We start from the raw sequence: 26737 nt of genomic DNA, 5'->3' as shown, positions 1-26737 counted from the left end.
TCCACTTAGGAAGGTTCTGAATCGAGTGAAATGACCCTGAAGTATTTAAGTGGAACTTAAGGTGACCAGGCAGTTGCGGTCAAGGCCCCTCAGCTCTGGATCTTCCTGCTTAAGGGTCTGAAGCAGAATCAGTGACATCTTTTAAATCACTTCTTAAACCTATCTTTTTTTAAAAAAAGATTTAGCAAACTTTTATTTTCAACATGTTTTATTGGATTATTATTATTGTTTTAATCTTTTATTATCATTGGGTATTCTATTCTTTTATCTTTTATTTTTGTGTTTGATTTTATTTCCCTCAGTGCAGTCTCCAAGCCCGTTAACTGCCGACATCACTCATCTGTTTTATTGTTGTTGTTTTTTTATTGTTCTTTTTTCCTTTATTCCATTTACTTTTTATATTACTTAAATTAGCTGATTTTATTTGCTTAAGCCCTGAAATATTATAAATCCTTGTTCAACCTTGTGAAGTACTTTGTAACTTTAAAGTTTTTATTATTGTTGTTGTTGTTGTTGTTGTTGTTGTTACTATAATAACAATAATAATAATAATAAGAGCTGGTCAAATTGTCTAAATGCTAAGGAAAGGTACTTTAATGTTTCTCATCTCCTTTAACACGGGATACTGTGGACAATCCTTTACAAAGACAGGACATAATGCTGTCCCACATAATGCTGTCGGCAGCAACATTTATAGCAAAGCACCATTCAGTTATTCATGACAACATGTTTTGCCTATCTTGGATACATTTAACAATTATTTTTAATTCAATCATACTAATTAGGATTCATGTAGCTCAGTGGTTCTCAAACAGTCAGGCCAAAAAAAGTTCACCCAGGGAGGCCCACCCCACAGTTTGAGAACCACTGACGTGGATAAATATGAGTGGACAGGAGTGTGTGTGATCCATTCTCAATATGACAACCACTTCTGTTCACTTTTGTGACTGGTAGCCTAAATATTGTTTTGTAATTTCTATTTAAACTTTGGCAATGACGTCATATTTTTCACTGGCCGGGTTGTTCACATTTATATATCCTGCATGAAACAACACGGTTAGAAAAACCAGGATGAAGTATCAAAGATTTCATTTGTCCATCTTAAAAATAATGGAGGTGAAGTCCGATTCTGTTATAACTGCATATGCAGGCCAGGATTTACTCAGGGTGGGAAGAAATAAAGGTGGTTGACTTAATAGTCTATGGCAGGGGTCGGCAACCCTTCCTTCCAAAAGAGCCATTTTTGGGCAAAAAAATCTATCTGAAGCCACAAAACATAATTGAGCCTTTTAATACAGGAAACAGCCTATTTAATCTAATTTAGCCTTTCAGCTAACTACTAATAGGTCTTAATGAGCATACATTTATGCTTTACGATGAGGCGGCTCCTCTGCAAGTAACTATTTAAGATTATAGTGAACTCAAACTTTTAAGCATTGGCAGGGAAAGCAAACAAATGAGTCGCTGCAATAATAAATTCTCAATTTTACTCCGACTATTTCCGTTTTTGTCTTCGGAATCCAGCCTCGCTAGGGAGACTCAAGACAAGCCACCTCTATTGAGGATTGGCAAAATTTAGAGAAAAGGACGCCAGGTTGTAGATGTATGATTCAAATGTTAGTTAACAAATGTTATAACAATTCTTATTTGGTGTATAGGAGGTATTATTGTAGGCCTAAAACAATAAAAAGTGAAAGTTGTAAAATGTAAAAATATATCTTCTTTTTTTCTTGTCAAAGCCACAAGGAGCCACTGAAGAGAGGTTTAAGAACTGCATGTGGCTCCTGGGCTGCAGGTCGCCCACCTCTGGCCTATGGTTGTGTGTCAATGAAAGGACAGCTGAGAGAAGAAGATACACAGCAGAGTGTAAAATGGGCCGTACCACTTTCTGTCTGGGTTTGGTCAGGTACACCTCCATGTCCATGGGGTCAGGAGAAGAGTCCATCATCTCCTCCTCTTGTTTCTGCAGGCCTTCAGCCACTGCTTGGATGGCTTTAGTCCATTCTTCCCTGAGGGAGGCACAGGCAGCAGAAAGATTACATCAGCCCATTTACAGACATGCAAGCCCAGCAGCCCAATCATGTAATTGTCTTCTTATCAACAGGAAGGCAATTTCAAGTGTGAGTTCTGCCAATAGCCAGTGGACCTTGTTCAAGTGCATAAAAATGATTAAATGTGTATGTTTGTGTGTGCTTCTACATGTTAGAAAAACAGTTGTTAAGCAGCTTTCTAGCAACAGGGGCAAAATTCTCTACATGCAAATGATTTGTGTTTTACTGCTCTATGAGCAGAGAGGTGTGTGCTTCTCGCTTGCCTCTCCTCGGGGGTCTCCACGTGGAAGGTGCGCTCGATGACAGTGGTCCACTGCAGGCAGCGGATGATAAATGTGTTGGGCTTGGGCCGTTCCGTCTTCATCAGCTGGCACTCTGACCACAGCCAGGGAGGAAGGGAGGGAGGGAGCCGCCGAGAAGGGCCGGCGTGTCGGGGAGCAGAGGGGAGAGACAGACCCACAGTTATAGCCATTTATCTTTATCGCCACCCTAACAGACACTGTCGGCCAATTTGGAAAAGAACAGGTGCACTTTGGTGGAGGAAAACAGCTCCGATCCTTAACTTGTCAGCCACCTAAAAACTTTTATTTGCAGGCAACCCGATAGCAGAGTGGTTAGAGCTAATACCACATCGGCACACATGCCTTGAGTAGCAAGTCCCCGGTTTGATTCCCGGCTGGTCAGGCCATTAAACCATGTTATTCCCCTACTCTCTTTCTCCACTTTGCCTATTTCAACAACTATCACTTTTAAATAAAGACAGAAAAGTATCCCTAAAAAATCAGATATAACAGCCCTCCAGGATGCTGCAATGTAGTGATCACTACAGTTAAGGCAAAGTCAACCAATCCTTGTGAAATTCTGTGCTATTTTGCAATTTTGCCAAATCACTCAAATTTTTCCTCAAATTTGCCCAATCAGTTGCCCGTGAGTCACCAAATTCACATCCTTGTTTCTGCTTCCGAACATCTCACATTTACATCTACAAAAGAAATGGTAGAGACGTGCCAGGCAAATTCCTAATGTTCTACACAAACGCAGGGTAGACTTTTTTGCCAAGCGCGCTACGTTGTGTCAGAATACAAGTTAAAGTCAGTGACTGACAAACACTTTCCTACTGCAAAACACAACCGGAGAATCACTAAAATGCACAGGCCAAACAGATCACCATGGTAGAGGCTGTGTAATATATTTTACAAAGTGGTTTACTTTATTTACTTTATTTTACAAAGCTGTGCTTGGCTCTTTTTGTGACCACTTGTGTCCTAGCACACTTCTGTGATAAAGAAAATAGTTGAAAATGTAAAAGTCTTGAATAAAATATTTCAACTTTTTCAGCCTTTTTGGTAAGTCTCTTATAACACAGAGAGCAGTGTGGTTTTATTCTAATTGGACCCAGTTACCTTTGTTAAATAATTAATTATACAAAAAGAAGAAAAAATATACTATTTTTGCAATTTTAACATGCTTGCGCCATGTTATTGCAAAAAAAAAAGTCTAAAAGCAACGCAGCATGCATCGTAGCATTTTAGGTTGACAATCCCCCCAAAAAGCCTGATAATCCAGGAGGGACTGTTGTAGTTTCTGATAATTAGAAAATGTTTGGCGTGTACAAGTTTTACTTATTCTTATCAAAGACTTACTAAAAAGCAAATCATCACATCCTTTCCCTCTGTTGAACTCCATTCTCACACTTTCGCAGCAAATAGTTGTCTTGTAAGCAGTTTGCAAAACAATTACTCACAACAGTCTAATAACTGAATTTGAAAAAGCAGAGATTTCCATCTGCACCTCCCTCACATTAACATCTGTTCCCAAATGAAACATGTCAGCAAATATGTCAGAACGTGACACAAAATGGCCTCTGCCTGATAGATGGAGGACAGGGGAGTGGACCACCACTGAGATCCAACATGGCTCCATCAGGCTGAATATGTAATCCAGCTGCAGCAGCCCCGTCAGCAGCAGCGCACCATGTGTCCTCTGCGGTGGGGTCGCAGTGGTGACAAAAAGCAAAGCCACCGCTGATGGAGACGGAGCCTCAGAGCGGCGCCCAGATAAATACTTGAAATCAGGCGGCTAATAGCCACGATAACTCAAGAGTGTCGGAGAGGAAACATTTTGTTAAACAAACAGTATGCTGTCTAATTGCTGTGTTCAGTCATCTGCACAGCTTATCGCAGCAACTTTTCTCTGATGTGAAGATAGAGTGGGCTGGGCTGCTTTGGGCATTTTGTTGTTGTGCTTTTCTGTCACAGCATAAAAAGCAGGAGTTTGGGGGAGACACACACAGAGAAGAAGAACGGCATCCGATGTATTAATGTCAGGAGCCAGACATCTTGTGTGCACGTTGACAGAGCTTTGCTTTGCCCTGGAGCGGTGCCCCTATTGAAGGAAACTTGCAGTGAAGCTGTTGAGGAGATACTACAGCCAATTTGGTAATGTCTCTATTCATAATCATTTAAAATGACTTACAGTAATTAAGGGATATTTTGTTAGAATATCAGACAGGATTTACTTTCATTCTTTTACCTCATATACACCTCGACAAGCTGTTATAAACAGTTTCTTCCTGTTAATGATTACTATTCAGGGTGGACAGGGAAGATATGTAAAAATCATCTATTTGAACACATTTGTTACAACAACGCAAGTAAAACAAGAAAAGCAGCAAACAAAAAAAGGGGTAAAACAAGCTGCCAAGAAACAGAGGGGAAAAAATGCAGTGGTTTCTCTGAAGCAGATACTCACGTGCGACAGAGAAGTTATTTAAGGGGGTTTCCAGCTGGTCAACATCTTGCGGTCGCTCTTTGTAGCCAATGAATGTACCATCACTCTTCAGGAGAAAATACCTCGGCCTCCAGGTCTTGATGTATTCTCCTGATATGAGAAAGAGATTGAAAAGGGTCGCTGAGTTACAGGAGACGAGATAAAAACAACATGCGAAAGTGTCATAGGGAGTTTCAGAGGGTTTCTGCTCACGGACAAACCTTAAATGAAACATTCTCAAAATGCTGAGCCATGCACAACCGTTTTGTTTACATTGTGGTTTCATGATTAATGACAAAACAGTCCTTTCTCTCTTGGTTTTAATTCCCAGAGGTGCAACTCATTTCCTGCAATCTAATTACTATGCTGTTCACCAGTGCTCCCTAAAATGACCACCTTGTCACCGTCTTTCTCTTACTGTAGGTCAGCTGCAGGACAAATGGTGGTTTTAGTAGGAGTCAGGACCCTTTCCCCCTGTCCCGTCTGTCCCCTTTCCAGCAGTCACTGGCAACGTAGACTCAGGGAACATTCAAACTATCCAAAAACTGTCCCATCCTCCCACTGTGTTTGTGCATTGTAAAACCAGTGTGATGATTCTCTCTTGACCAATCAACAGACTGCAGCGTTACGAGCACCACCTTTTAGTATCGGATCAGAGTGCTAGCTAATAAAATGGGACAGGATGCAACAGTTCTAATGAAAACAAAAAAATAACCATTGTACTGTGTAACGAAATTAAGAAAAATGATCCAGACTTTAAAATAAAAAGTACAAAAATAAATGCAGCAGAAACAGAGATGGGTAAAACCCAGCACGCACATTATTCACAATTCCACTTGACCTTCAAGGCCATCAGTTGGAGATTTGGGTACGTTTTAGTAGTTGCAGCTAATGTAGCCTCAATCTGCTTTTTTTTTTTAAATGATGATTTGATATATGTGACATTTTAAAACAAATACATGAAAGGTCACATACACTTATTAAAATGCCAAAGATTACACAATAAAGTTAATTTTTTTTTCATTGTGGTCGTGGCTTCAAGAGGATGGTGTTCTTTGGATAAAGAACTTCAAATTCTCAGATTTTAATTTATTTTTTTAATTGATTTTTTTTTTTCAAACTTGTAGTTTTCAGCCTCAACCAACTCTTACTCATTGTCAAACTACATTAATTGAGGAAATTTATCAAATTTTGTGCAGCTAACTCAGTAGCGTGAGTTCCCTTTTACATTTACAGCTTTTGGCATCTATATTTTAGTTCACTATTTTATGAACCACAACCACTCTTCTGTCTCTTTCCCATCAATCACTTTCTAACACCAGCATCATGTTTGCCAAAGCCTCAATTCGATTTTCAAATAAAACTTTCCACAATTCCAATTTTCTGGACAACACCCATAACCTCAAGCCATGCGTGTGCATCCCATTCACTTAGACACACCAGCATCACACAAATGAATCTCTCGTAGGCAGACAAAACTCAATTTATTCCGGTGATGCTTCAGGAAATGTCGTGCCAGATGTTGTGCAGACGGGGAAAAAAATAGCTTACATACCATAACAAGGCAGCAGCACACAGTGGAGAGGGACTTGAATATTTATACAGGAAAAGTGTAATTTATTTTTAATTACGGAGCCGCATATTAACCCCATGCAGAGCTGTAGCAAGCTGTCCTTAATTGCCCCATTTCCTCCAACACAGAAGTGTGGTGTGTGTGAGAGAGGGAGAGAGGGTGTGTGTGTCTGTAAGGGAGAGGTAGGAGATCTGTCAATATGAGCTTCTGTTACTCTCCTTTAAACACACATATGAAACTGATAACATATCATGTATGAGACATTGCAGACCAAACAGCAGCTCGTCATGACTCCTCTGTATAATGTACCTTCTTATAAAATATTTAAGGAGAAGACAAGAATTTACAACACTGGCTGAATGTCACGTTTCCAGATTTGTCACTTCTGACACCTCAAAATTATGAACTTCCTCTCCCCACTTCTTTTCTACATTTGAGAATGTGATAACATGAGGAGCAAAGTCTAATAGGACGTTTTCCATATGGCTTTTCTCTGTCAACATTGAAGGTTAGGAGGAAAGGAACAGGACACTTTAGAAAAGCACATTCTAGTTGACAACATACAGCAGGGTGAAGCTTTACAGGGTTGTACCGAATGTCATTTTTTAACATTCAAATCTTCTATTTAGATTTTAAAGCTTCAAATGTATAGCCCCTTTCACACATGCACTATAAACCTGAAATTATCAAGACATTACAGGAGGAGCTGTATGTGAGAACGCAAATGTCAGAATAAGTTGGATCAGACATTAAACAGACTTTATCCTGTCTGCTTCTTTCAGAGTTTGTGTAATATCCGACTGAGCGTGTCATTGTCCAGAGAATTCATAGCAAGAGAGAGGATGTGGTGATGATGCTTCTATCATGTGGCTCACGCAGAACTGGAAGAAAAAAAAACATCCAAGGATAAAGAAGAAGGGTCATTTACACGAAAGACGATAATGAAAATGTCTGAAGAGATGATGAAATTTGGAAACTTCTGCGGGAAAGGGCTGGATCTGAAACTAACAAATTTCAGGAGGGGCAAGTGACACTGTGCTGTAAAAGACTGGTAATTCGATGCAAGCATCCTTGAGCAAGATACTGAACCCAAAATAGCTCCTGATGGCTGGTCAATTGTTGTGCAAGTGTGTGAGAAGGGTTACTGAGTGGCAGGTGGCACCTTGTACGGTAGCCTCGGCCAACAATGTGTGTGAATGTGTGTGTGAATGTGACATATAGTGGAAAAGCGCTTTGAGTCTTCCGAATACTAGGACTTACTTACTTAATACCAAATTACAAACTGGCTACATGACCACGGTGTAATTGGCGTCATGTCCTGCATCCTGCACGCTCTACCCAGGCACCACCCCTCACATAAACCAAAAGAAAAATATGTCCAGTGGGTGAGAATACTTCTGACGTGTGAAAGGGAAACTCCTTAAATCTCCAAACTTGATTCTTCGCACTTGGTCCGGAGTTCACATAAGAAAATGATATTTTGATAATTTAAGGTGCTGATAGATTGCTGCTAGATCACCCAGTTAATACAAATGCATGCCTCCTTTTTGTGCGGCAAGCAGGAAAGCAAACAGGGACTGCAGGGATAATATTTTTGAAAAGCTGAACACCAACAAATATGGAATGAAGCAGTTACACTCTGTCAGATAAAAACATTTAGCTAATTATGGAAATGATTACATCTTTTTTTGGTCTTGGACAATACTCTGGAGTTATCGGAAATGTTTGGATCCCACAGGTCAATCACATAATCCTGCGCTGCCACCGCTGGAATCTGGGCTAATTCTAAAAAGAGCATAATACTTATAATATCAAAATAGCATATCCTTTTCTGCAACTGTGCATAAATAGCCAGTTTAAACAGAATAAAAAGCCATGCAAAAAAAATCTGAAAGAAAACAAAAAGTCAACATTTTGAATGAAGCTTCATGCCTTGTAAAGCGGCTGTCTGTACATCAAGCACCCATACCAGAGCAAACAAACAAGAGTAAAAGCACCTGAATTACTGCAACTGGCAAGGTGGTGGCACCAGCCACCACTGTAGAGGGAACATCTGCCCCAGAGCACAACATACTTTACTCTTCAGTCGACGAGCAGATGTCCAATACGTTATTACATTTTTCATCACAGCACAGGAGGAGATTTTTCATCTGGTTTCTGCAGAGTAAGTGTTTTCACACCAAACACAGCTCATTGAGAAATTAGCTAACTGAAGTCTTTGTCAGCCGTCAGATTGCCACTCTCTCCACCTCCCAACAAAGCTGCTTGCACTGGAGGTGCTGTCCTAATTAAAACACACATCGGCAGGAATCCGTTTGGTGGATTTCCCTCGTGCCTGTTTCAATGTAACACAATTACTGTGATGAGTCGTTTGTCTGATTTTAAACTACGAGCCTCACCAATCAACTTCCACATCAGTCACCTACACGTGCACACTGGCCTCCAGAGAATCCACGTGAATCGTGTTATTCATCACAAGCCCTCAGAATACTTCTTTACTTCAGCATAAAATCAAAGCACAGAAAAGGTGCCATTTAAGAGTACATGTAGCCATACAAATATGAGCTGTTACTGTTCAACACAGACATAAGTTGCCAAAATCTTTCAGACTATGGCCAGAATGTCTCCTGAGCCTTTTCGTACCGATCCTTGTTTTCCTCAGCTGGGCCCCAGCTGGTGCCTCGTTCTGTGGTCAGGTTTTGGCTGACCCATATCCCCCTGCTATAGTCCATGCCAGCCCACAGTGGGGACAGTATGTGCACAATGCAGAGACACCATAATGAGCCCCCTACCTGACACCATGACACCAGATGAAGGTACATGCTTGTTTGAGCGTTAAAGACTAAACTTTCAGTTTAGAAGTTTTGCTTTGGCAGCAGGAATGCAGCAAATCACTTCCAGACTGAGTGAAGACCTTAAATACATCATAGCGTTCAGATCCCAATGGCCAGAGACAGGTGTTTATGTGTACGCATGTATGTGCTTGTGTGTAAATACATTTGTGTGTGTACACTGATCTGTGAGCAGTGAAAGGTATTTGTGTGTTCACAGATTAGAGCAACATCCAGTTTGGAAGGCTCTGAGCTTTTCCTGCCAGCTCCGCTGACGCACAGCACCCACCAGAAGTAGCATGGGTGGTCATACGTGACGCAGCAGCGCATGGCATGGCGTGTGTCAGCTTGACATTCCCTTGCGCTGAGGTGGCCTCGGTCACATGGATGTCGGGAAGATGACAGTGCCGGCTCACTGTCCTCAGACACTAGAAGCTTTAAACAACTGTCACTTTCTTGAATTATGCAACTGTGAAATGAGGGAAATTATGACAAGTCTGCAGAGTCACTGGGGCGAGGCCACACAAAGAGGTAAACAAGCTCATGTAGAAATGTGACACTCAAGGTCTAAACTGTTGTGATGTTAATGAAATGGTTAGTGTGATAGTGTAACTGCAAAAACTGTTTGAAAAGGACAGTTCCTCCTAAAATCAAAACAGAATGTTTGAGATTTCGGCCACAGAGATCTGAGATGAGCTTTCTCTCAAACATAATGGAACTGGATGGTACTCAGCTTGTGGTCCTCAAAGTGCCAAAAACATAAATTTGAAAAACTTAGCAGCAATGTCACAACAGGTAAGAGTAAAAATATGATGATATGACTGATTTTGGTGTGAACTGTCCCTTTAAATTACCCTTATGAATGTAAAACAGCAAAATCCTATGTGTGAGGGGTTTTTTTTTCATCTTTCACAAAGCCTGTCACAGAGATGCAGCACTATGAGATGAAGTAACTCTACATCTGCGATGCACATCCTCAACAAGAACACGCTCTTTCTAGACAGGAGGACACTGCAACTTCCTCGTCTGGGACCACAAACCAGGTCACATGACAAGTGTGGAAGCAGCTACATCCGGTTGTCTGTGTGTGTGTCTCCGACACTCTGCAGCCAAACCCCCCACAAACAGTCTGCACTCAGAGAATAGACAACAAAGATGACCCTTGTCAGCTTCCTATTTATACCCATTTCCTCTTCTACTTTTATTCAGTTCTACTTTCCACACTGTGGCCTTTCTTGAGCACTGACATGACAAGAAAGTGAAACTGACAGCTATTTGGAGAGTAAATGTGGAAACAGCATTATTTTATGGTATAGCTGTAATATAAACCAGCAAATAAATCAAGACTAATCTATGTTCACTGACTAAATACTAACCCTGCTCTCAAGATTTTAAATGTCTCGACTTCAGTGCATTGTAGAGTAAACCCCAATTACATCCTGTGTACAATGAGAGACACGGTGCAGACTGCTGACAAAAGACAATGGGCCTCGTAACAACACAGGACAGCCTTCTGCTTTTAAGTCAGTTCATCATTTCTGATGTAAACTAAACCCTTTTTGATGTCAACGTGTTCTCCAAAAACAGGAAACTGGCCAACAGACATACTGGCCACAACCTAGATAAGATAAAACCTGCTTCAAGTGTCAGGTCCAACTGTAACTGCAGAGACACACTTAACTGTGAGGAAATCCTCTAACGATCTGTGTCCCAGAATCAAAGTTTTTCTAATAAAAGTCAAGTGTGACAGCAGACATGTGGCTGAACTCAACCAAATTAGGGGAAGGATTTGACACCAGATGAGAGATGAGAGAACTGGAGGGGATGAGAAAGCTACGCAGTGTGCAAAGAGTTGTGCTGAGCGGAGTGGTAGTGAGACAGATCACTACATATGTTCCTCACATATGTAGGACTGTGAGTGGGGGGTGTGAGCTCAACTGAAGTGTGTATGAGCCATGCGCACTGTGTGTGTGTGCCTTTGTGTGTGCATGGGAGGAGCTGTCAGGGCCTGATAGAGTGTCTTTACATGACAAGCAGCTGCTGAGGTCTGGGATGCGCGCTGGGCAAAGTGGAAAATAATGAACGGAGAACCGCTGCCAAACACAACAGAATTCATCTTTATTTGCCAACTGCTGCATGGCCCTGTATGTGGACAGCTCCAGCCTGCCACTGCCACGCCCTCTATACCCCAAACACAAACACACACACACACAAAACAAGGTAGGGCTACAGCTGTACATGGTGGAACGTCTTCTTCTTGTATGCTCATGCATGTGTGTTACCAATCATAAGCACTGAGTGCCTTTGCGTACCAGTTTGTGGTTTGAAAAAGTGCCCCAAGATAGTTTGCCTTAAAGCAATGTGAACCTTTATCAAGGAAATCTTTAAAAATTTAATCAAAGGACCTTTTCTTTTTTAAAGATATTTTTGGGGTTTTTTTGCCTTTATTGGGCAGGATAGATATCTCGTGAAAGGGGGAGAAAGAAGGGATGACATGCAGCTAAGGGCTGAGGCAGAACCTGCAGCCGCTGCAGCGAGGACACAGCCTCTGTACATGGGGCGCCCGCTCTCCCAACTGAGCCACTGGATGCCGCTCAAAGGACGTTTTTTACACTGCCTGTTTAAGGCGGGAACATCATGGCACTATGCAGCCTCGCCATTCAGTATATAAGGTACAATTGCAAAGGAAAAGATCAGCCGCAGTTAAACACAGACAGTAAATGATTGTTTTTGCCATTTTATGCCATTTTTATAGTTTAGAAAGCGCGGGCACATATGTTTTATGTCTCACTAGAGGCCGATGCCGCTGTGTTTGACACCACACCCATCATGCCTCTTTTAATTCTGCGATGCTGGCATGCTGTCTAAAATCACACACTGGAGTGGAATGATGAAGCCCTTGTTTTGTCCAAAGGAGGCACAAAAAAGGGACTTCTTAGCGGCCCTATAGCGCAATCTCTGTGAAAAAGGGCTGAAGTGATTCGCACTATTCCAGATGCTGAGATAATCACAAGAACTCGCAGCTTCACAAATCTCAAGGTTTCACCTGACTCCTCAAGGTCTCAAGGATTTAAATTTACATTCATGTTTTCTTTTTGCTTTAAAACCATTTGCAAGTTAACTTGGCTTAAGACTCCCTGACAGAAAGGGCAGCCAGACAGGCTCATTGAGGGGTCAATAAATAAAAGGAAAAAATGTGGAAGGCTTTAGACAGAAGGGGGAGAGAGAGAGTGACAGAGGTTAGTGGCTGTTTCCGAGGAGCGTCCTGTTCTGTCCGTCTCTACGTGACAACGACAGGAATGTTGAGGTCCCAGCTGCTGTGGCTTGTTGGCTTTTAATAAGACACATCATGCAGCATTCATCGTGTGGCCCCCAAAAGGGGAGGCCACAGTGTCCTAACAATGTGTCCAAACTAACAGCTTTGCTGCACGTCATCACTTTATCTCCCCTCTTGTATTCCTTGTCTTTCTGCTTTGAAGGATTTTAATAAAATTTCAAGAACAATAATTGAAAAAGAGAGGCCCACCTTAGTCATCTGGCACTAAATAAACTCTGCACACACACTCACACGACATGTGGTCCAATGTAAGAACACACACACACAGTGAGACGAACCAAGAGAGGGTCACACAAAATGCGCCTCTCAGTGCCCACACCCAGTGGTTGGACTTCCTGAGGGGGCTGCTGTTGGGTTTTGTCCCCGTCTGGCCATTCATGGCTTGGGGATGGGAGGAAGGGAGCCAGTGGTAACTGCATGAACTGTGCATGTGTATGTGTTTGAGTGGTGAGAATCGGATGAGAAGGGGGGGTAGGCGGAGGTTGAGGATTAGGGAATTAGAACTCCAAAGCGAGGGAGGAGGGGGGAGTGGGCTGCGCCTTTTGTTGGTTTTTCCTCAGCCGCCCCCGCCATCCCTTCGGCCCTTTTCTGCCGGGTTCTGCCTGTAGGCTGCAGCTGCGGCCTGCCACCCTGTGCCCTGCATCTCAATGAGCCACGGGCCGCCCGCTCCAGAGGAGAGGGGGCTCCCTGATGCAGGGTCACCACTGAGCCCCAGCAACCACAAACTCCGCCCCGCACCATCCGCTGCTCTGAGCCGCAGAGCTCTGAGCTGGGCTCCTCGTGCTGCCCGCACACCAATCTACCCATTTGCCCCTCTCGCTGTGACCATATAAGGGAGTACCAGACTCACATGCCATCCTAAACTGTCCAGGAGTTTGGACTCTTACATCCCCCCCCCCTTCTCTTTATGTCTTCCTGACATCCCCCTTCTCTCCGAACCTCTTTTGTTGGCCCCTCTCGCTCCCATGCAGCTGGATGGGGTACTCCATTGCCAGGGCTTGGCATCAGCATCAACAGGTTGCAGGGAAGGGCCACCCTGGCCTCCAATGTAGCCCTCTCTGTCTCGTCCCCCTATCCCTCTCTCTTTCTCTCTGTCACTGTGGTTGCCGCTGCTACCCCAACAGGAAAAAAAAAGCAAGGGGGGTGGTGGGGGGGTGTGATGGAGGCTGCCCCTCTTTCTCACGCTCGTAAGAAAGCCCTCACTTCTTCTCCGTGGTGAGTGACACCTGCTGATTACCATAGAGACACTGTGGGAAGTTCCCCCCTGCCACACTGGGGCTGAGATTTGCCCCCTCTCCCTGGGTAAACAAGCAGTCCATGGATTAGTTAACTGGGTTACTGCATGGCAAACAAATAAACACACATTATTTAGAGCAAATTAGTGCCAATGAACTCTCAATGACCAGTGTAAGATCAAAGACCCCTAAACAACGGATCTGAGGATCCATTTTTTCTGACAGGTAGTGTCCAGCTGTGGAAAACTGTCAAGTCCAACTTGCATCTAAAAGTGCAATAAACCAATGAATAACTTGTAAAATATGTTGAGAGTAAGACAGCAAGCTGATGTAGAGGATATGTGGACATTTCCGAGCATACAGTCAATTCTTAGTCTTCAGACAGCTGAGCATCCCCTTTATCTCTCTGTCTCCCCAGCCCTCCCTAAACTGGAGAGAGGTGCCAGTGATGTGATTGATGTTGGAGACTGGGAGCTTTGCGCTGGTCCATAGCTGCTTCCGCCATGGGTCTGGGTTGTCAGCAGGGTCATTATCCTAGCAACAGGATGGTGGGGCTGTGAGTGAGGAGTGTGCGCTGGAAGTGGGGGAGGACCAAGAGTGGGTGAGATGGTGGGGGCGGACAGAGGCAGAGAGAAAAGAGGGGAGTTAATAGCAACAAGGAGAAGAGGAAGAATGTGGGTGTAAGAAAGGAAGAGAACAAGAGGAAGGACAGTTAGGAGGAAAGCTAGGAAACAGCGGAGACAAAAAGGGGAAGAGAGCAACGGCAGAGCGCCACAGTTGTGGCGAGCAGGCGGACTCTGCACACCAAAGTAAGCACACAGCAGGCTTGCCGTGAGAGGAGGCGAGCAGTGAAGGTGCCACCTCCCTCAGCCTCCTGGTTCCCCCCAACATGCCAGCCAGCCTGTCTGCCGACAGCTGCACCCCAGTAATTTACTTCTCTCCACCACATTTAGCAGGAAGACTGCTTCCCATTACGCAGAGCAGGGGGTCCGTGCTGACGGCCAGACACCCGGCCAGAGCACTGGTTTCCTGGTGTGACACCCTCTGCTGCTGGACTCTGCCTACAGGGGCCCCATCTCTAGATCTGCCTGGCACTTCCACTGCTGGTGATCATCTGGCTGGTGTCTGAATATCTAATCATCAAAGTGGAGTCAGAGTTCTGACTCTGTGGTAAAGTTATATGTAAAAGGTTTTTAAAAAGGAATCATTTCTACATTTATTATATTATATATAGTTTGGGTCAAACCACTACATTGACCATCATCACAAAAATATTACTCAGTTTTCTCCCGACAAAAATCCATTTTATGTCTCACTTAGCATCGATGGTTTGCTTTGCACACATATTGCCCTTTTACAATTTTTTACTGGTTAGAGTAAATATTGTAGGTAAACTCAAGTTTCAACATTGCTGCTCCTAATTTTTGAATAAAGAATGCGTTAACTGTATGTCTAGACCAAAAGAACATTAAAAATCTTATTTTTTAAGTGTCTCTAATTGAGAATTAATGCATAAATGATCAAAATCATTCCACTGCTGTACTCTGCAAATTGCTGACGAAACTTACTACTACTACTAACTAAACTAACTTACGCAGTCACATTCGTAAATTTCATGAGCAGAGCATAATTTTGAACACGCATAATTTTGTTTCTAATTAAAGTAACTGTATTACTGTGACATATTATCCACATACTTGGAAATGACAAACATTTCGGAATCTACTCAAAAAGGACTTAGTAATTTTATGAGCACTCAAGACTTGTTTATGTGCAAAAGCTCCACAATATTGGGGAAAATATCAGCAAACTGGATGAGCAATTGCTCCATTTCTGCAGAACGTAATGTGTGTGTTTGTGTGTGCTGCAGCAGCAGTGTGTGGCCCATGACAGCCATAATGAGGGGATGTGTAGGAGCTTGGGCGAGCCCAGCAGCAAAGCTGGCAGCCAGTCAAAGTCCTGAGACAGTCAGCATTGCAGCATCATGAGACATTCTTAATCAGGTGGGCCTGCTCCTTTGAAGAGCATTTAACTGTGCAGGAAACACCACATTCCCTTACTGAGATCACTAATGCAGAGAGAAAGCTAAAACAAATGTGGAAAATGCTGGCTGACTTGTTTGAACGCCTGCTCACCAGATGCACAAGGCACAGATATTCAAATGACGAAAAAATGTTTCATCTACACCGACTGCAGTGTCTGGTGTTTGAAAAAACTCATGCATGCCCCCCCTCCTCTCATTCCCACTCTGTGTCTCATGCACTCTCCTGGACCACCAACAAGGTCTCGCTTGGAGGAGCGGCTCATGGGTGTCCTTCAGCCGCATGACCGGCAAAGGAGCCAATCAGCTGATGAGCTCCAAACCAAACCGCGAGAGGGTCTCTGTGGCATGTCGCACACAACATCCATCCACTCTCCTGAGGCCGACTGGGTCACTGAGCAATGTTCTGGGAACATCACAAAGACGCTGCTCAACTTCTGTCTCTCTCTCTCTGTCTGCCTGCCCCTTTATGTTTCCCTCGCTATCAGTACTGGTGTGCCCTCTGCCTTTCCTCCTACTCCCCCCACCCCTCCTCTCATGAGCCGGAGCCAGCTGAGCGTGCTACACAAATCCAACAGTTGTTGCGGCCTTCGTTAGCCTAACGAAGGGGCCGGCTCTTTATACTTGTCAGGGAGCAAATGAGTCAAACAAACAAGGGCCAGGGAAGAGGGGAGGACAAGCGAGCGCTGTTCTGTTGAGCTTCACTGGGTTCTTGGCCGCAGCACTTCCCTGGAAACTAGGGAACCCACAATCTGCCTCTTTGATGTCTGATGATGCTCTGGCTTTGATGGAAACTTTGGAAAAACACACTTGCAAAAAGAAATAACATGCTGCTCGGTCTCTGTGGCCACTAGAGGCCGTAGGCACATTCAAAGTGTGTGGGTGCACTCTGTGAAGGATCTAAAAGGGAAGTACCATTTGGGGACGCATAACAACTGGTTATGATAGTAACAACAAAGTTACAGTGTTTTTGCAAGCCTGTACTTGCGATGCGGTCTGTGCATAAGGGCACCGGGTAATGTCCTGCTGGCTGTGTAACTTCTGAATAAATATGCTTCACACTGTCCATACACTCACTCACACATTTGCATATGCATGTCCAGACATACGTACACACTACTCAGCTGCTTTGTCTTGCATTCCAAAACTGTCCTTCCAAAACAGACAACCAAGATTACAGTCACAACAACAGATCCCAGGCCACAATCCAGACACATTACTGCAGCACAAGGCTTATGGAGAAAGTATGAAGGTGTGTCCTTCAGAATGAGATCATTTCACTGAGCGCAGCAGCCTGTCTGGAACAAATGCACAGAGCAACTCCAAGGCTGAGAATCTGCAGCTCTAATGACAGATTAGCTCTACTGGGGGGTTTACAGGGAACTAAGGCACAATTGCTTCTTGCTCCACTTTCATCCAGTAGCCTCCACACAGTTTACACGTGCAAGCTGAACATGACTAATCACACAGGAATCAAAGAGTGAGAGTGAGTGACATGGATGTGTTCAGCTGACCTGCTGGAGCTGCTGTGCTCTGTGCATGTGACTAGCCCACAGTGAAATCCATTCACCATGTAGCACCATTAAAGAGGCATTACACTTTGAGCGTACCTACTTTTGTTAAGTCCAGTGCGAATTTGGAGCTAGACCGCGTCCACAGAACACACACAAAATGTTGATGGAAATATGGAGGGCTATCTTTTGTAAAACATTAAATTGGTGTTTTGAGTGCACACATGGGAGTAATGAGCATGCTGAACGCACTTGGAAGCCATTTATTATTACGCCCACATGGAGATGTGAGTCACTTGGGTGGCGCCACCGCACAAAAAAAGCTCCGCTCAAGGTGCAACATGGGATGATAGTGGCTGAGTGGGGGCTGCCTGGCTGAGGTGATGGACAGCAAGACAGGGCTACGGCAGGTTCACCTTCTGTGCAGTGGCTCTGGGGCAACGACTGCATGACAGTGACGCGACACGAAAAGCCTTCCTGTCAAGGAGGCAGGTGGACGCCCTCCAATCAAAACACAGAGGCTCTGGGTGACATTTTGCAGGACACAGCTGCTGGGCTGCGACAGCATGCCAACTCACTATTCCTGAAGGGTGTTTGTTTAGTGTGTGTGTGTGTGTGTGTGCATGTGTGTGTGTAACAACTAGAAGGGTGTCACTGCTATAATGCTGTGTGTGTGTGTGTGTGTGTGTGTGTGAGAGAGAGAGTACACTTCTACCACACAAGTTGACTGTTTTTCTACCAGTCACTATTTGACTACTCTTGTAGTTATATTTTACACTGGCACTCTGTCAGATTTTTACAGTCTTATCAGCACCGCAAACGGGATGGGAAAAATGTACCTGTGCAATTTTTTTGACACAAACAGTAACAGTGTATAATGATGCTAAATATTTTAAAATTATTTGATTAAGAAAGCAGTCTTCTGAGTACCTTTGCATGTTCATATTGCTGCAAAATCCAGGGTTTCCTACACATTCACATATTTGTGGCAACATGCCACAAAAAAAAGTGTTTTTGGAGCTGGACCGTTCATTGGGGGGGGGGGTTTCAAAATATATATACCATTCGGTTATTTACTGCACCAGACTCAGAGCACAGCGTGTATTCTGGGCACAGATGGAGCAGCAGAACGTCAGGTCTATCAAAATTGAAACTTAACCTTTCATTCTTCTAGGCCTAAAAGTATGCTTACACTCGCAGCAGGTGCTCCTATCATCCATTGATCTGAACACATGGACAGATCAATTTTCCCCCCTGTGAGTCACAAAGTGCTGTGGAGGAGAAGAGGAGCTCATGGAGAGCTCCACCTGAGCTGCCTTTACGGACCCGCAAAAACCTCTGAATTTAAAGAGTGGACACAGAATGATAAAAAAGGACAAATACACATATGAAAGAAACAAAAAAAATGCTGCTGTCAACACCATCGTCAACTACCACCACACTACACTCCGATTCCATGGGAAAACACTGAAATCAGTGTACAATCCACATGGAAAAGGTATATTTCAATTGCAGCTTAGAAATTCACTATATTGGCCACCATATTGGGAATCAGTGAGTTTTTCTGCTTTAAAATCTGTATCGGTTTTAAAAAATGTCATATCCGTTGGGCTCGAATAGGGAAAGGGACAAACAGCAGAGATAAATGAATATACAAAGTTACAGAACGAATGACACTTGAGCTCAAACATTTGACTGTCACGCCTAACTAAAGTAATTTTACATGTTCACTTCCAGAGAAAGGAAATTCCTGTTCTCCTTTTTTCCCTGAAGGGAGACAACAACCCAGTTTTCCCCTAAAGCTTTTGACACGTATTGGAAACCTCATAAATTACATGAATTTGATTTATAGATTTTTTATGGAGAGCTGTAGGCTATCTGAGACTGTGGCTTTGATAAAACTATATTTTTGTCAACTACTTCCAAACTCTGTAGTACTGGTCTATACGGCAACAAACCTTGTGCAAATGAAACACTTATAGCACCCAAACATTTTATCCTTTCGCTGGCTGGAATGACCAGGGTGTGTCTGCCTGAGACCAGCTGAGCCGAACCAGGCTGACCCTGTCCTAAAACAGCAGCCCGTTATGCTCTTAGGCCAAGCCTTGAGGAGGGGGAGCGTGGGCTAACACACCACAGCGGCACACTGTTCCCTCCAAAGAGTCCCAGGAACTCTCCCAGTGACCTGCTCCCATCACCTTATCCCCTGACTCAGAGTCTTGGTTTCCCCTTTTCCAGTAAAAGCACGGTTCCTTGGCACAGGGCCTGGGAGCCTTCAGTGGTTTTGGAGAAGTTCCTTATCCTATTTTGCCCCTGGCTGGTGGTGGTACAGGCGGTGGTGGCGGAGTGGGCTCCGTGAGGCAGCCGCAGTTTGAAGGCAGAGTTAGTATGCACACATAAAGCTGCTCAAAGCCAGCAGGTATGTGAGGAATGCCTCTTCGTCCAAACAACAGGACTCACGCCCGACACAGAGCCATGCCACGCCACACAGCACTGTCAGAGCAGCTAAGTGGGGCCCGCTGGGGACTCTGCGACTGGGCGGATCTTTACATTTGATATGGCGTAATGCCTTTTTAAACAGTGCTCAATCACCTTGCGTGCCTCATCATCATCATTTCTGCAGCATTTAGAAAACAAATCATGAACTACTGTAAACTCTTGCTGGTCCAAGTTCTTTAGGAATGAAAGTGATGGGGATTTAAGAATTATCTGGACTGACAGAGTAAAAATATACATTTTTAAAGTGTATAAAATGTATGCACCAAAACACAAAGTAGTTTATGATTAACAAGAAACCTGTGTTTATGTATCCCATGAAACCAAACGCGTCTTTTGCAGTTTAAATTCACTTCCATGTATCAACAAGGGATTTTAAAATATTTGCATAACTAACATATTTTAGGCTCTTTGCAAAGTTAGAGTATGAGGTGATCATAATTATACGAAATATTAACTGAATTGTAAGAGATACAAAAAAAACAAAACAATAGCACATACAGTAAATAGGAAGGTGCATAAAGGCAATAAAGTAAAGATAAAGTAAGATAATCATCTTATTTCACTTTGCTCTCAAGCACAACAAAAGCTCAAGTGCAGTTACATTTTAAAACAATCTAAAATAAAATGCTTTAAAACTGATATCAAATCAAACTTTATCTGTGTATTTACCTCTTTTATGCAGCCACCCCTCCTTGACAATCACCACATTGGTCATGTTGGTGGGCAGGGTGGAGGATCCAGGTTTCCCACAGGGAGAGACACAGCTTTGTTTCCCAAGTTTCCTTCACTCAGTTCTGTGCAGGGGCCTGGAGACGAGGTCCTGGGGTTTACAGCTGCCTTCTCAATGGTGGTTACCTATTAGGTGAAGAAGAGTAAAAATTAGCCCCATATTGAGGTGAAAGATTTTTTTCCACTTGTCTGAATATTAACCCTCAGGTCAACATAGTAGAAGAGAGGCAGTGGAATCGAGAGGATCCAAGTGTTTTATGGCCCAGTTAGTGGAGGATATGCTAAAACCACAGTGCAGTCCCATTCTCATGTGGAACCTGCAACACTGCAAGGTTCAAATATCTGTGTTGGGCCGTGGTTTTTGGCATTCACAATGACGACTCCCCGCTATTGGAAAATTCCATACTGTTCACACACAACCATTCCTGATAGATTTTTCTACTCACAACCAGAACAGCAGTGAATTTTTAAAAAATGACAAGTAATTTCTCTCATAGGCTGCTTAAATGAAGGATTTTAAAACGTATTTTGCAGTTGCACAGGCTGTTTATCCTAAATATTTAGCCAACAGTATGTTTTAGATCCTATTCAATTACATGTGCCCCTGATTATTATGTAACTTTATTCATTTTGCAAGATTTTTGTACTGTAAGCAGAGGAAAGTTCAAAATTCAAGGGGTCTCATTAAGCAGTGTGATGAGCATTATGTTTTTGTTTGTGCTGAGCATACTGTGGGATATGAATTTCTAAGGGAGGCGTCAGAGATTATTATCCCACTTGAAGATTTGCATTTTGGCTAAAACTTGGCCTGACTTGATGATGGACTTAAATGCCCTAAAATCAAAATGATTTTCCAACATCTCAGTTCTAACAGGTCATTTTCTTAGGTGCTCCATTGCCTGTGCTCACCAAAGTGAAGTTCAACATGAGCGTGGAATATGCTTAATTAGTCATTAAAGTCTCTATATTATATATTTCTGATCATTTTGCACCAACAAAGAAAAAAACTTAAGAACCCAGTAGGGCTGTACCGAATAGTTTAAAGCTTTGTTGTCAAAATTTATTGGGGAAAAAGGGTGTCAACATTTCCAAAAAATCCCAGCAAAATATCTTACTTCTATCCATATTTGTGGGTGTATAGCCTTTCAAAAATATTATTTTCACTGCAGTCAAAAAAGAGATTGCTCTCTCACTTGCTGCAAATAAAGGGAGACACACACCTGTATTAGCAGGCTGGTCTAACAGCAACAACCAGACACATCAAGGTAATCGACCACAAACAATAAATACTGAGAAGAAAAAGTTCACATGAACATTAAAAAATGTTTTTCCATCTCCTAGTGGTTGAAATTTACATTGTTTTCTTACTAAAAGTAATCTATACTGAATTTCAGTGAAATAATTAAATGTGAAATCCATTACAGATTTGCCACCCCTGCAGTGAGTTTCCTCAAAAACCAGAAAATCCCTGTATGTGTGTGGCATTATTCAACCTGATTTAAAAACACAACACAGTTCACATACAAATATCAAATTGAATGATGAAGACTGTGATGATGATCATGTGATGTTATCAAACATTCAAGAACAGCTAATGCTAACAACAACAGCTAATAATTGTGTTGACTTTTTGTCATCCAATTTAAGTATTCAGTGGCTAATAAAAAAAAGGGGAATTTCCAAACAGTACAACTCCATGACAACTAGCCAAACAACATCAAATAAAAAGACTGTGTGACGTGATCAAAAGCTCCAGAACAACGATTAAATTGACTTTAAGATAAGATGGTTTTGTAAACTGTTAAACAAGTGCAATGATTTTACATCAGCAGACTAAATCTGCAGTGGCTACTAAAAAAAGGATTATCCCAACCACACAACAACTCCATATAATAATGATGATCATGTGATAAAATCAAAAGCTCCAAAACAGCTACTAAATGGACCTTGACTTGAGGTTGTTCTGTTAATAAAATAAATACGCTGTGAGGTGAAAGTGCACTGAATCTCTGAGTGTTTTTATTCACACTAGACCTGTGGTGGACGCATTACGGAAACTAAGTATGTACTGGCGAGGCAAACTGCCAGGCTAATGTTTACAACAACATGGGCTCCTCCTCCTCCTCCTCCTCCTCCTCCTCACACATTAAACAGGCATTTTAAAAAAATGGTGTCATATTTACATAGTCAAATATGTGAAAAGATCTCCAGAGAGATGTCGGGGTAAAGTGCAGCATAAAAAACAAAAACCGGTAAAAAATATCAAACTACTTCAATAATCTTACCTGTTCAAACTGAAGTCAAAAAGTATGATGGGATGAGACTGCACTGACAGTAAAAAGATACACCAAACGGGGCTGAATTCCACCACAGACTTATCGGTTATTCATCAAAGGCACACACACCAAACTCCTGCAGGCTATCATAACCAAAACACTTGACCTTTTGATTCATTCAGTAATTCTTTATGATATAAAGACAGCTTTGAATGCAGGGCAGAAGCAAAAGAATGATCAATTGCAATGCTTGTTCACACAAATGTCACATACTGCACCAGGCGATCTCTGACCATCAACTGAAATCAATTTTGCCTGCTGCAGCTCTGTCAGAGTAAGGCCATCAAAAGAGAGCTCTGTTTGAGTGGCCTCATCCAGCTTACTGGTGGGGACAACAACAGGAAGTGGATGTGACTATTGACAGACTTCGAGTCATATCAGTACAGCCCCAGGCTCGAGTACGTCTGTCAGTGAATGTGCGATCAACACGCCTTTTACTGCCATTCTTCTCGCTCCCATCAATGAGCAAAAGCGAGTTTGTGAGAGCACAGTTTATTTTTGCTCAGTGTTTTTGTTTATTGCACTGGGGTTGTGGTGCTTGTGTCACACAGTCGATGCTTGGAGAATCTTGGAGAGGGATTTGAAAAAGCACACTGAGTGCTATTCAAACTAGGGATCACACAAACCGTTGGATCTCTCCGGCATCTTAGTGTGTACTCTGTGACACAGGCGCGCACACATTATATACACATTGGGATACATCACACAAACAAACTTGAGCGCACACACCACAGCCAAAAAAGCAACACATGCACAAGACCGGCTCTGGAGCCACAACAGAGCGCTGCTGTTTTAATGGGAGCGACCTGTTGCTACTGCGGCCTGTGTGGAAAAGCTGGGCTGCTGCCAGCGCTGCAGCCAGCAGCCACTGAATGAACCCAGTACCCTGACAGCGGGTCACATGGTCCTCAGGCCTCTGGGCCACCGCCTGCCTGCTTGCCTGCCTGCCCTGCTGTCAGTGCGCCTTTCAATCATTCATCTTTCTGGCTCCGGCACCGGGGGCCATCCCATTCAATGCAAATCACCCTCATGCTGCAAAGATGCCACACACCGAGCCTGTCACTGGGCCACAGAGGACAGTCCTGTGTGTTTACGGCAGGAAGCAGAAAATCAGGCCAACATCACCGCACTACTTCCTTCATCACAGATCGATAGATACAAGTCTGTTTTTGCTCTATTTTCTGCTGCCGCTCGGGTAAACAAGAGAGTCTGCAGCTGGTTTACAAAGACAGAACGTTACAGTCAAATACTTAAAATGAAACAACGAAATGAGAACATCAGATATGCTCACCTGGAAAACAGTCCCTGAGGCAACACTTGGTTTGTGTTCAAATGGCACAGTGGAACCAGCAATAGTGAGATCTACTGTGCCAAGTTCCTCTTTCAAGTTCCCTGAAAACACTAATGATAAGAGTATTGTGGGTAGGTGTAGCTGAAACCACAGCTACTGTAATCTTGAAAACTAAGAAGACTCACTACTTTAATCCTGTGATGACATGAACAGCAACCTCTTTATGACTCATGTTGAAAATTGACTGATTTCCATGGTGTTGAGACAGGCCATGAACTAGTATTGATGGATCGCAAGGCGAGACATACTCAAATATAGAATCTACACCAGAAAGTCCTGGCGTCTTTAGTTTGCTTCAAATTAAATGTTGAATGTGAGCAACTAGTAAACAAGTTTACTGAAGCAACAAGTATGTTAGGCTTCAGTGTTCTCAGTGTCGTGACACAGACAGAGAAGAGTACCACTACCGTCATGTGATGCTGACGGTGGGCGACCATCGTTAGAAGCGTATCCTTCTCAGAGATGATAAATCTAAACTCCTGTGGCGCAGGCACAATAAGTCTGCCTGTATACAGGGGCAAAATTTCAAATAACATTCCTCAGATTCTGCATGCAACTGGTGGCACATTTGCGTCAATGGGGCTGCAAAAGGGGACTGGGTGGGAGGTGACTGGTATTTTCTAAATAGAACAGGGACAAGTAGTCACTGGCTTGCATCACTACGCCAGCTTGTTGCGTCTTCCCCAGTCACATGCCCAGTCCCCCTGCGTACACACAGTGGACAGACGCAGTCTCGTGTCTCATGACTGGTAAAATCATTTTGACACTAAAGGCATAACAGGGACCGCACGCCTGGGGTCAATATTCTCCTTGCAGACTGTACATGCATGTTCAAAGAAGTAAACAGACCATTAGTAAAGTGAGGTTTGTCTCAAGTTGGACATGCAAGTCTTGCATCTTTCTTGTCTATTTTACGTGTGCTGCTCAGATGTGAGGCTGACAATAGAAGTAACAATGATTTAGTTAAGAAATGTATAACTGTTATCATTGTAGGTGGGATGATAACAGTGAGAACAGAAAAACCCACATGCATTTTGCAATTGCACTGATTACAAAGGAGGAAAATAAGAGTGCAATAGCTTACATTTATGACTTCCCTGATGTTTAAAATGTGGACCTAAATGTCCTCAGGAAGACAGTACATGGTGGCATCTAGCCACAACAAAGATGTACTACTTTGTATCCCTGAACGTGAATGCATCAACTGAACAGCAACAAGCTAGCAGAGCTAACGACCAACTGTACAACTGTCTGGCCATAAATTTCCCCCTCAAACAAGTAAACAAACGCAGTGGTAGTCCATAACAATGAATGAGCTGCTCTCTTGTTGAGCTCATTTGTTTTCATTTGCCTCCTGGGCCGTAAAGTACAAGCGAAAACAACTTTCTCTGAGAGGTGAACCGTTTAAAGTAACATGACTGCAGATATTTTGGCCTGAGGGCTGTGTCTCAAAAGTGGTCATTGTCAGGAAAAAAAATGAATGGCTAACTGAAGAGAGACTCGCTGTTGTTTGTAGAAAAATAACAACGCATTATTTACTACTTGTAAGCGCTTGGCTGTACGGCTAAACAACTTGTGCGGCGGAGTGAAGTCAGGAAAGTACCTCATTTCAGGTTTGCATTTAGCGATAGAAAGGATATGGGGCCTAGCAGGGCAGCTTGGGTGAGAATAACCGCATCCCATGTAAGTACAATGGGGACCTACCCTGTCTAGCTGTCGACCTCTTGTAGTTAACCATGCGAAGGAAAGGCGGACATTTACCTGGGCAGGAATTCAACAATGTGTCCGTCTCATTATTGTGAGCTGTTTCGGCGGTATATTAAGTTGATAAGTCCTTCAACAATCTGGACAAAAGTGCTCTCATTTACTCCGTTTCTTTGCCTTTCTTCCACTACACCTCCCAAACGCGCTGTCTGCAATGCCTCTGTGGCAGCCCGCTCTCCCGGGTCCTAGCGCCGCCCGCTTTATGAGGCTGTCAGCCGGCCCATTGAAAACCCCTGCCTGCACCGTTTCTATAGGGGCGTATTAGGGTCTGCATGGCCTCGATGAACTCTGTGATGTTTTATCTGTGCCGCTGGTTTCCAAAATAGGGTGCTGGGACCCACGGAAACCCGTGTAAGGTTTCCAGAAGATCCTTCGTACAATGGAGCATAATCTGGTTATCACTTCCTGAAACAACTGCACGAGATAATTTCGTAGACTGTACTAAAATGACTGTACCAGGGCTGACGAGAGTCAGGGACTTCCTCTAAATTACTTCTTAAAAAACAATTTTTATAGACTTGCTTTTATGTGATGTCGTCTTTTTATTTAGTCTGTATTTTTTTTTTGTCTTTTTTTATTGCTTTTATTTATTTATTTTTTAAATCTGTTTTACCTTTTAAATTCATGTTTTATCTCTTTTTCCCCTTTTATTTGAATGGGTTTTTTTTTTTGTTTTGTTTTGGGTTTTTTTTTCTGTTATTGTTTCTGTT

At 43.1% G+C, this 26737-nt stretch overlaps 1 protein-coding gene across 2 annotated transcripts in view; it reads right to left on the bottom strand.

Moving 5' to 3' along the window:
* The window catches only part of akt1 (v-akt murine thymoma viral oncogene homolog 1), a 38046-nt gene extending 11662 nt beyond the window's left edge, over positions 1-26384 (bottom strand). Inside the window, exons 1-5 of one of the 2 annotated variants that reach the window (XM_042500282.1) lie at positions 25968-26384; positions 20517-20702; positions 4803-4931; positions 2315-2426; positions 1883-2009 (exon numbers count right to left, since the gene is read on the bottom strand). In XM_042500282.1, the coding sequence (XP_042356216.1) occupies positions 1883-2009; positions 2315-2426; positions 4803-4931; positions 20517-20562 (414 nt within the window). In that variant the 5' untranslated portion in view covers positions 20563-20702; positions 25968-26384. The remainder of the gene's footprint in view (positions 1-1882; positions 2010-2314; positions 2427-4802; positions 4932-20516; positions 20703-25967) is intronic. The other variant, XM_042500281.1, reaches the window with a different exon arrangement.
* Positions 26385-26737: the final 353 nt, after the last annotated feature.

This window comes from Plectropomus leopardus, chromosome 14 (genome assembly GCF_008729295.1).
Source record: "Plectropomus leopardus isolate mb chromosome 14, YSFRI_Pleo_2.0, whole genome shotgun sequence".
NCBI classification, from domain to species: domain Eukaryota; kingdom Metazoa; phylum Chordata; class Actinopteri; order Perciformes; family Serranidae; genus Plectropomus; species Plectropomus leopardus.
Note: the sequence above shows the minus strand (reverse complement) of the source record. Positions and strands in the feature narration are given on the sequence as shown.